The 11278-nt window shown below is 47.4% G+C and overlaps 1 protein-coding gene across 1 annotated transcript in view; it reads right to left on the bottom strand.

Annotated features, from left to right (window-relative positions):
* Positions 1-349: 349 nt before the first annotated feature.
* The window catches only part of LOC143995973 (serum paraoxonase/arylesterase 2-like), a 48050-nt gene continuing 37121 nt past the window's right edge, over positions 350-11278 (bottom strand). The window contains exons 7-9 of the mRNA XM_077490755.1: positions 10913-10994; positions 7447-7575; positions 350-3795 (exon numbers count right to left, since the gene is read on the bottom strand). Coding sequence (XP_077346881.1) covers positions 3634-3795; positions 7447-7575; positions 10913-10994 — 373 coding nt within the window. The 3' untranslated portion in view covers positions 350-3633. The remainder of the gene's footprint in view (positions 3796-7446; positions 7576-10912; positions 10995-11278) is intronic.

Genomic DNA, 11278 nt, shown 5'->3' with positions numbered 1-11278 from the left:
AAAATGAGACTGATGGGGATCCTTTCCTCTTTCCTCCAACGTATATGATTCAGGTGTTAATAGACAGGCAGTCAGTTTACATCCAGCCGCCCATAGAGGAGAGCGGTCTGTGTTTGCTCAGCATGAACGGAGCGGACATGGATTGGTCATCCGCCTGCTAAGCGGGGATCAGCAGAGAGATCACGTGATGAGCAAGCGGATCGCAGCCGCAGTCCGCCCTGTGTCAAAGGGGCCATTTGCATATTGATCTTTGTATTATTGATTTACTGTGTAGTTCAATAAAAGTGTCATCTGTCAGCACATAACAAAACAATCATTAGTTCAATGAATGAATGAACGAAGCAGGCGATTTGTAGTCAAGGCCAACCAACAAGACTCTTTAATTCTGGTCACATTTTATAGAAACAACAAAATCGCAAGATATAAAACATCAGCAAGTTTACAAAAATAAGTTCAACATCATTCAATGATTCAGAAGCCAGCCCTGCCAATAGCAGATATTTGCACAGTCTCTGGAGAATAAACTTGCACCCCAGCTCCTCCATTACCCTCCAACAAGGTCAAAGGATGGTGCACACTGCAGCACTTTTTCAGTGGACACAGATAACAGAGCTGCATTCTACCTTGTATACATTAGTGGCCCAGGGGTGGTTAAAAAAAAAAAAAAAAAAAGGGAGTGGTTGAGCAACTTTTTTTTCCACCCTCCAATTGCTGAGCCACAAGTCAACATGGCCAACGGGCAGGTTAGAACACATCACCATGGTTGAGGTGCAGTGAAAATTATGCAACCCGTAGCATTTGGTAGCATTCCCATTCAAGTGAAAGAGTCCACACTGGAGCTATACCTTCACTTCAGCAATGCAGCATCCTGAGCTCCCAGCTGGCCTCTGACATTTTTGGGTGGCCGGCTTCCAGGTACAAACTCGCCAGCTATCATCATTGGCCGGGCTGAGATGATGTCACTCCCACCGATGCGTGGAAGTTCATTCATCTCGGCATTGCCAAACTTGCACAGTGATCTGCGCATTCAGCAACATACCACATTCTAGATGCCTATCAGAAGCCTCCAAAATTGACACGAGGCATTGAAATGCCTCCAAAAAGCGTTCTTCCAAAGATCACTTTTCAAAAGGGTGGTGAATGCCTCTGCACATGTAAACAAGGCCCTCTGAATGAACTGCAGCACCAAGTTGGTTTTTGTAAATGTGTGTATATACAGCCCAGGCCTCATTCTCACCAGCGTACTACAGAGAAGGCGTGCCGTGCATCCCTGTGCAGGCAAACCCATTCATGTCAATTGGGATGCAGCAGCTGCACAGACACAGACGCTGTTCCAAGTTTGAAACCTATGGAGGTGCACCGCACCAAACACAGACACTGGGGTTGATTTACTAAAGGCAAATAGACTGTGCACTTTGCAAAACTGAGGTTGCTCCAGAGCTCAGTAAGCGAGTTCTGCTGACTTCCATCATCCAATCATGTGCAAGCAAAAATGCTGTTTTTTTAATTTTCCTTGCACGTGATTCGGTACTCTTTCCAAAGTGAAGCTTTATCACAATTACAACTGCAATTGCAACTTTGCAAAGTGCACAGTCTGTTTGCGATTAGTAAAATCAACTCCAGTGTGTGTTTGGGGCTGTGCACTCGCAGACGCACAGATGCCAAACTGGGAGCAAGAACTGCTTCCGTGCAGCTGCTGCATCCCAACTATGTTGTAGTACACCCATGTGATTGAGGCTAGGTTTACACTTGTGGCCGGGGGGTGGTAAAAATAGACTGTTGAGTGAGGATATACCACCTCCCTTAAACTGCAAAAGGCAGACGGATGGGCTTGTGGACATGCCGCATTTGAGATACTTTGTTTCACAGGTGTGGAAAAAAAAATAATACCACCGGTTGTATTTGGCAGACAGTACCAACAAATAATGTGATCCATTCAAATAAATGGGACAGCACTGCAACGGCATGCTGCATTGCATGAGGTTGCAGCACAACGGAGCAGGCTTTTGTGGTTGTGGCACAGTGGTGAAGGCTTTTGCGGTTGCGGCACAGGCTTTTGCAGTTGTGGCACAGTGGTGCAGGTTTTTGCGGTTGTGGCACAGGCTTTTGTGGTTTGTGGCACAGTGGCGCGGGCTTTTGTGGCACAGTGGCGCGGGCTTTTGTGGTTTGTGGCACAGTGGCGCGGGCTTTTGTGGCTTGTGGCACAGTGGCCCGGGCTTTTGTGGCTTGTGGCACAGTGGCCCGGGCTTTTGTGGCTTGTGGCACAGTGGCGCGGGCTTTTGTGGCTTGTGGCACAGTGGCGCGGGCTTTTGTGGTTTGTGGCACAGTGGCGCGGGCTTTTGTGGTTTGTGGCACAGTGGCGCGGGCTTTTGTGGTTTGTGGCACAGTGGCGCGGGCTTTTGTGGTTTGTGGCACAGTGGCGCGGGCTTTTGTGGTTTGTGGCACAGTGGCGCGGGCTTTTGTGGTTTGTGGCACAGTGGCGCGGGCTTTTGTGGTTTGTGGCACAGTGGCGCGGGCTTTTGTGGTTTGTGGCACAGTGGCGCGGTCTTTTGTGGTTTGTGGCACAGTGGCGCGGTCTTTTGTGGTTTGTGACACAGTGGCGCGGGCTTTTGTGGTTTGTGACACAGTGGCGCGGTCTTTTGTGGTTTGTGGCACAGTGGCGCGGTCTTTTGTGGTTTGTGGCACAGTGGCGCGGGCTTTTGTGGTTTGTGGCACAGTGGCGCAGGCTTTTGTGGTTTGTGGCATAGGCTTTTGTGGTTTGTGGCACAGTAGCGCAGGCTTTTGTGGTTTGTGGCACAGTAGCGCAGGCTTTTGTGGTTTGTGGCACAGGCTTTTGTGGTTGTGGCACAGGCTTTTGTGGTTGTGGCACAGGCTTTTGTGGTTGTGGCATAGTGGCACAGGCTTTTGTGGTCTGTGGCACAGTGGTGTGGGCTTTTGTGGCTTTGACCTCTTCATGCAAGCCGTACGCATATATGAGGCCTCACGGCAGGTGGGCCCTTATGCAAAGCAGCCGCATATATGTGGCCCTGTGTAAACCACTCAACGTGCTGTAAGCACGCTTCCAACATGGTGGCTGATGGGGAATCGGTAAGCTTCTATTGCATACTTGCGATTGGGAGGTTTACGATCACATGACCGCCAATCACAGCAGTCACATGACCTGATTATCAAAATATTAAAAGGGATTGGAGGCAGTCGACGTGAAAAAGGGTTAAACAGGAGGTGAAGAGGTGACATGTCCTCTGTCAACCACCTTCTAAAAAAAAGCAATCCACTGCGAATCGCTTCTCAGAGGGGCGACAAGGGCTGCCTCATGTGTAAATGAGCCCCTACATAGTTTGGTGACATAAATGTTGCACAGTGTGGTTAATAGTTGGCAGTTGCCCCAGAAAGGATTTTCCCACACTCATAAGTATTTCCAGGTGAACACAAAAGGAATTATTTTTTTTTTTGTAAAACAAACGAACACCGACTCCAACCCCACAGTGTTTTCAACTTAATGCAGCTTGCGGTGGTGCTGGGCTTTCTTTGGTCACTCGAGAGAGTTGGAACTCCTATAGCCACCTGCAGGGCTTGACCAATAAAAAAAAAAAAATGAAGTGCATTTCACAGTTTTGGCGCGTTTTGGTCCGATTACTCCAATTTGCAGTGGAGAGCTTTGTGGAATATTGTGCCCACCAGTAGATTCTTCTCCCACACGGCGGCACAAGTCGAGGCCTGAAGCACTGAGCCATCGTTGGCGTATACGGTGGTCACGACTGGGTTGTCAGAATGAATGTTCTGGACACGGATCACCTACAAATGACAAAAACAGATGCAACAATGTCAATGGGCGCACAAGTGTGAGTAAGCAGCCATGCAATACTTTTGATTGGCGAGTCAAGCGTAAGCTTACAACACAGTGCACATACTAGAGGCATTGCATATAGGGTTGCCACCTTTTCTTCAAGCCAAACCCGAACACTTTAGCGGCCTAGGACACCTTTGGGTGCCCCAAGGAGAGGAGTAATTGCTTTTGCTGACATCATCACCCTGCCCCCTAGTGATGACAAACTTGCTCCCAGACAGCTGCCCACAGCTCCCGGATGGCAATAGATTTGTGTGCGATTATTTTGGGGAGCCCCAGCCCGGTCTAAACAATGTGTCCGGGTTTCAATTCGCTTGAAATCCGGACACACGATTCAAAACCTGGACTGTCCGGGTGAATCCTGGACAAGTGGCAACCCTAATCGTATACCATGCTACATCCTAAAGATGGCCACATCCCATTAGCATTTCAGTCATACGTTCTTAAAGTGGAATTTTAGTCAGAAAATGAAGTTCCGTTAGACGACTTCAGGCTGGCCCCTTTTGCAGGTATAGCGATGTAAAACATTAAAAATAAAGGGTTTATACTGTTTAAAATCCAGCAATACACTGTCTCACCCCGCTCTGCACATGCTCAGTTGCTCTCCATTTTTAGACACTGCTGAATTTGTAGAGGCCGATCTGCTGACAGCCTTAAAGTTAAATTAAACTCTCCTTTCCTTTACAGCCAAGAAAGCTGCTTCTGTTTGATCTGCAACTACAATAGTGATGCACATGCGGTCAGTTATGATACTAGCCATTTGATGGTTTGCCAGTTTGGTTGAGGACAAGCAAATGTGACAGTTAGCAATCCCGGTGTTCTATCAGATTACTGCTACCCATCAATTGCGTCACAGAAGTGACGTTTCCGACCAAAAAAATATATATACTTACTGCGCATATACTATGCATTCCAAACACTTCATGATCTGACGAGTAGGGGTAATCTGATAGAACACCCATGCGGACATCCTACTACACCCAGCTACATCTGGAATTTCAGAGTAATTTCAGCAATAAAAGGGAGTGTATATAAATATACAGGGGGTCCCCGGGTTAAGAACCTGTTAGGGACTTTTCTCCTGTTTGTAATCCGGAAATGTTTGCAAATTGGCCATGCATGCGTGGCAAATTACGGACATTTCCGACATTTTCCGAGGCTCTGCGGCTGGCCGCCCATGCGCAGAACGGCAGATAGTCCGCGCAGAACAGCAGAGGGTCCCTGCAGCGCCCTGTTCGTAAGTAGGAGTGGTTCGCAAGTCGATGCTCCAATGCTATGCGGGGGCCACAATTCCCTCACTCAACATCCAGGCAGTGAATGGCAAGAAACCGATCAGCTCTGCTGCTACCGACGGCTCCGGTAAGCAGCAGAGACTACCAAAGCATGGCGGGGGGCCCTCTCCCACTATCGATTATAATTATCTCGCAGGAAAACCACCACTGAGACCACTTTTATCAGAAAGAGGACCACAGGCCATTTTTAAAAATACCTGGGTTATGGCAGCTAGCTGCTGCCATAACAACGGTATTTAAAGTCAAAGTAGTGACTTACAACAATGGCGGCTGGTCCTTAAAGTGGTGGGCCAGCGAAAAAAAAAAAAAAAAAACATTTAAAGGTCAACAGGTACAAACACTGTAGCTGCTGACTTAATAAGCACTTACCTTTCTAGGGTGCCCGCGATGTCGGCCGCCCGAGGCCGACCCGTCTCTCAGGTCCCGGCGCCACCATTCAAAGTAAGGTAAACAGGCAGTGGAGCCTTGCGGCTTCACTGCCTGTTTTCTACTGCACATGCGCGAGTCGTGAGGCGCTGTGTTGTGGGACACACACACACACACAGTTCTCACAACACACCGCGCCCCATTCACCAGAAGACAACGCGAGGAGGAGAAGACCGAAGATCACTGTGCAATAGGAAGAGGCAGACTAGGACGATCTGCCTAGCAACAGCCATTTCTGGTAAGGGTGGACCTCCCCTTTAAGTGGTTAAATTTGAAAGGCTAAAAAAGGTTTAGCGCTAACCAGAACAGGGTGTACCAAAATGGCCTCTGCCACCTTCCTAATGCTGGAGTCCAGCTTCTTTCAAAATTCTAAACATCAAAACAGCATTACAGAAATCAATATACTATATACCGGTATATATTTATATACGCTCAATTTATTGCTAAAATTACTCTGAAATTCCAGATGTAGCTGGGTGTAGTAAGATGTCTGCATGGGTGTTCTACCAGATTACCACTAACCATCAGATCATGTGTTTGGAAGGCATTACACCAGGGATATGCAATTAGCGGACCTCCAGCTGTTGCAAAACTACAAGTCCCATCATGCCTCTGCCTCTGGGTGTCATGCTTGTGGCTGTCAGTCTTGCTAGGCCTCATAGGACTTTTAGTTCTGCAACAGCTGGAGGTCCGCTAATTGCATTATCCCTGCATTACACCATGGAATGCATCTTGGAACGCATAGCGCATATGCACAGTAAGTATTTTTGGGTTGAAATGTCACTTACCTTACATTCCTGGAATGACTGTGTTCTATCAGATTACCGCTGCCCGCCAGAGGGTGTAACTGTTTGATGAAAACTGTTACATTGATGGGTTTAGCTCTGCTTTATGATTTACTGCTGTTCAGAGGTTCTGGGCTTCAGCAAAATGGCAACCACCAGCAAGACTAGAAGCAATGCTGGAGGCTATTTACAGCACACACTGATTTTGGTAGCATAATTAACGTGGAATATATGTTCCTTGCTAAAGAACATCATTAAAAATTGTTATAAGTAAAGTTCCGCTTTAAGGAAATTCTGAAAAATCAGAACTTTTGATGGTTCCTTCATGGAGTCCACCGATTTAGAAATGGACCTTTGCCCTAATGCACACGTCGTGTTGCCCCACCGCTTGCCTTTTCTTCTCTTAAAGCCGGACATTTTTATAAAATTTCGTGACATTTGTGATGCACTACCGCATTTCTTACCTAGGCGAGAATTACAGCCCCCTCCACCGCCCCGCATGTAGGCAGATGTGCCGCAAGGTTCTGAGCGAGCCCTGCGATACATCTGCGCACACTTGGGTTTCCCCGACTCTTTGCATTCACATAGGTGACTTTCTGCACATGTGCAAACATGGCGGTTTGGAAAGTCACCAAATGTAACTGTCTTTGCGCATGCGTGGGAAACCACCTGCATGTGCATAGATGTGCCAAAGGAGAGCCATGCAGAACATCTGCACACGTGCTATAATGGCAGCCCTGGGAGAGGGCAATGCTAGTACACAGGAGGACTGACCGTCCACTTTAACTTTTCATACAAACCTGCTAGTTGAATGGAATTCCAGATCTATTAAACAGGTTTCTTTTGTGTCTCGAACATGTGCATTACAACATGAACGATTTTTCCCCAAGCAAAAACTACATACACCGTTTAAAATTAGTTTGAGGATTTTTTTCTTGTCACTGCAGGTCAAAAACTATCCTTGGTTTGACCCCAGTTACCATTAGATAATAGAGCAAACTACTCCACCTCGTCATAAATCAGCATTACATTTAGCAAACCAATTCTTTAGACCTCAAGAATAACGTTCCCTCCTATTAGAACATGTGACACTCACCTCTGAGCCTGGTGGATCTTCTGCACTGTACTTAAACAATTTAAATCCATTCGGATGGGCTCCTGTCCAAATATCACCAGTGACCGGGTCCACTGACAGATTATCCACCAATGCGTCCAATTGGAGCATCTGACATGGAAGTCAAGCAAAACAGAATAAAAAAAAATTATATATACATACATATATACAGCACACACAAAAGTATTGGGACGCCTGCCTTTACACACACATGAACTTTAATGGTATCCCAGTCTTAGTCTGTAGGGTTCTATATTGAGTTGGCCCACCCTTTGCAGCTATAACAGCTTCAACTCTTCTGGGAAGGCCGTCCACAAGGTTTAGGAGTGTGTCTGTTTGATCATTCTGCCAGAAGAGCATTTGTGAAGTCAGGTACTGATGTTGGACAAGAAGGCCTGGATTGCAGTCTCCGCTCCAATTCATTAATTTACTCCATATGAGAAGTGCAAATGATACAATGAAAATTATAACAGACGAATCAACAAAACTCATCTGGTAGTTGTCCAATATAAAACAGAAAAAAAAAACTCCTAACACCCATGCTTAACACCTGGTTTAATAAAGATGTATATACTTACCTATTTTCAGCCCACTCGATCCCGTGCCAGCCAGTGGTGGCTGCAGGGGAGAGGAGAGAGCACTCCAACAATGGCTAGTTTGTAAGAATAGGCATTAGGAATGGGGGGGGGGGGGGCATTTTTAAGGCTAATTAGGGTGTAGGCTGGAATTCCACTTTAAAAGGGATTGTAAACCCTCAAAATGTTTCACCTTAATGCATTAAGGGAAAACCTCCCCCCAGAGCCTCCCTTTTACTTACCTGAACCCGATCTTTCCAGTGACAGGGATGAGCACACCAGCTCCAGCTGCTGTTTCAGGTCCTGATTGGATAGACTGATAGCAGCACAGCCATTGGTTCCCGCTGCTGTCAATCAAATCCAAACAACGTGGGAGCTGAGGGGGCGGGGCCAAGTCTGTGCCCATGGACGCAGCAGGACATGGGAATGCACCCGCACAACGGGGAGCGGCTCTCCAAAGCTGAGGGACCCCAGAAGATGAGGATCGGGGCCACCGTGCAAAACCAACTGCACAGAGGTGGCAAGTATAATTTTTTTATTTATTTTTTAAACTAACATTTACATATCCTTTACATTTATGGGGTGAGCTAGTATGAAGATTCGAAGGAGGATTACTGTTAGGGTTATGGGGAGAGTTAGCATGAGATTTACAGGTAGGGTTGGTATTAGGGTTACAGGGAGGACAAGTGTGGGGTTTATAGGGTTATGTGGAGGGGTAGTGTTAGAGTTACAGGAAGGGATAGCGTTACAAGGAGGGTAAATGTTGGGGTTACAGGGATGGTTAGTGTCACAGAAAGGGGTAACGTTAGGGTTACAGAGAGGGTATTATGGTTAGACATGGCTAGAGAGGAGCCAGCCCCACTTAAATTGCAATAGACAGCGGATGGGGATGATTACATGCTGTGGCCGCGATGCTTGACGCCTGCAAAATGCATTCACATGGCATGTAGTGACAATGTAGTGCTTGTCCCCTACCAAAGGCAACACATTAATTCATGGGAAATTGCTGCAAACACCCTGCAACAGCAGCGCGTCAGATATATATATATATATATATATATATATATTTAAAAAAATGGGGTTAAGAAAGGCGGTAAAGAGGCGTTGCATCGCTTATTCATAGCCTCTGGAGTTAGAGCTAAACATGGATCGGGCTTACGAGGCAAGAGATTTGAAAACATGTCTAAATCTACCCCAAAAGGGAGGATTAGTGTTAGGGTTACAGGTATGGTTTAGTGTGAGCACTGCAGTGTTAGGGTTTACTAATAGTTATTGCCAGGGCTTTTTTTCTCAGAGGACAGGTGCAGGCATGGGCGTCGGCAGGTAGGGGCAAGGGGGGGGTCAAGTGCCCCCCCTGGAATCAGCGATCAGATCTTAAATTCAGCACAGTTGCATCGCTATCAGGGTGCAGGCAGCCCGCACCCAGGTGCCACCCACCAGTGGGGTGACACCATCAAGGTGCTATCAAGGCCCCCCCCCCCCCCCCATCAGTGTAGTGCGACTTTGGCTCTTTTCCCTGCTTAGCCCAACAGAGAACTCGTCAGCGCTGTCACAGCAGAAAGGCGAGCTGCGGGCTGTCAGAGGTTTCCATCGCTCACTCCCCCTTTCTCTCGTCAGGGAGAAGAGATGGCAGCTCTCACCAGTTCCCCACCCAGGTTCCTGCCCGCTCCGGTCCTTCCCTATTGGCCATAAGCGAGGGCAAATCAAAGGAGACTAGGAGAAGAGAGCATCATGGGACATGTAGTCCCAAAGATTGGCGGCCACATTTTCCACAGGGAGGAGGCTACGGCTCGATCAAAAGAGAGATTGAGAGACTGGAAAACCTGGAAAAAAATGGGAGGGAGAGTGTTATAGGACAAAGAACGAGGAGTGTGCTGGGCGGAAGCCAGAGAGAGAGAGCCACGCTGCCCAATGTTACCAGAGAGCCACGCTGCCCAGCACCACCAGAGAGAGAGCTACACTGCCCAGCGCCACCAGAGAGAGAGCGCTACACTGCCCAGCGCCAGAGAGAGAAAGACTGAGCCACTACCAGGGTACAGACATGCTACACTACTGACCAGTCGCCCCCAGGGAACCCAGAGTGAGCGATCATCCAGCCGGAGGGATCACTGCTGTAGTTTCTCTGAGTCTGGTAAGAGGGCCTGTTGGCCATTATCCATTACTTATCCTAGGGACTGTACTATATCTGCAGTCCCTTACCATGACAATGTGATAATGACATTGTCGAAAAGGGGTGGCGCATGGGTGACCCTAAAATGATGCCCCCCCTGAAAAAAGTTCTGCGGATGCCCATGGGTGCAAGAACTCGTCCCTTCCGACTCACCCTTTGTCTCTGCCCCGTACTCACCTCTAAGCACTGTTCCTTGGTCCCACCCCTACCTCACCTCCCAGTACTGCCCTTTTTAGAGAATACAGAGCAAAGAATAATTTTGTGGTGCTAAGTAATTTGTAGTAATTTGTATGGAATTTGTTAATGACAAGAAAGACAGTAAAATAGATTCCCTGTAGCCAGCAACAATGGACCTTCCAGCAACAATAGACCCACCCCAGCAATGTTAGACTCCCAACAGCCAGCATCAATAGACCATCTAGCAGCCAGCAACAATAGACCCCTGTCTCAAAAGTAGATACCTTCCAGCAACAACTGACTGCCCCCAGCAACATAAGACCCACCCCCAGCAGCAAATAGATCCTTCCCCAGCAACAATAGACCCTCACTGCAAAAATTAAATATCCTGCAGCAACAATTGATTCCCCAGCAATTAGCATCAATAGAACCTCTAGTACACCCCAAGCACCTCTTGCCATTACATACATTCAGTGCAGCAGGTGCCGGAACTGCGTTCCTGCTGAAAAAAAGCCCTGGTTATTACCTTTACTGGTGATAGAGACCAATTTGCATGTTTCTCCAACACGTTAATCGCTTTCCCAGAAACGTCAGCAACATATATGAACCTGCAGAGATATAAGTAAAGGATAAAATAATGATGAAAGTTTGGACTGAAAAGGTTTATTTAAACATGGTGTACTCTAACCTCCATGGAAGCTGCTGGATTATGATGGGTGCTCCTACTGCTACATAGTGTCTTATACCCCTACCTCTCTAATTGTCCGTTATTCCTGGACAAAGGCAACAATTGTCTTAGGAATGACACCCCTGGTAGGTGATGCTGGCTCTCCCAAGATGCAGCCCTAATGACAACTTACAGTAAATCACTTGATTCTTCTTCTTCACCAGA

This window comes from Lithobates pipiens, unplaced genomic scaffold (assembly GCF_037356315.1).
Source record: "Lithobates pipiens isolate NorthernLeopardFrog02 unplaced genomic scaffold, aLitPip1_a1.2 Scaffold_19, whole genome shotgun sequence".
Lineage (NCBI taxonomy): Eukaryota > Metazoa > Chordata > Amphibia > Anura > Ranidae > Lithobates > Lithobates pipiens.
This window is presented reverse-complemented; position numbering and strand designations above follow the sequence as displayed.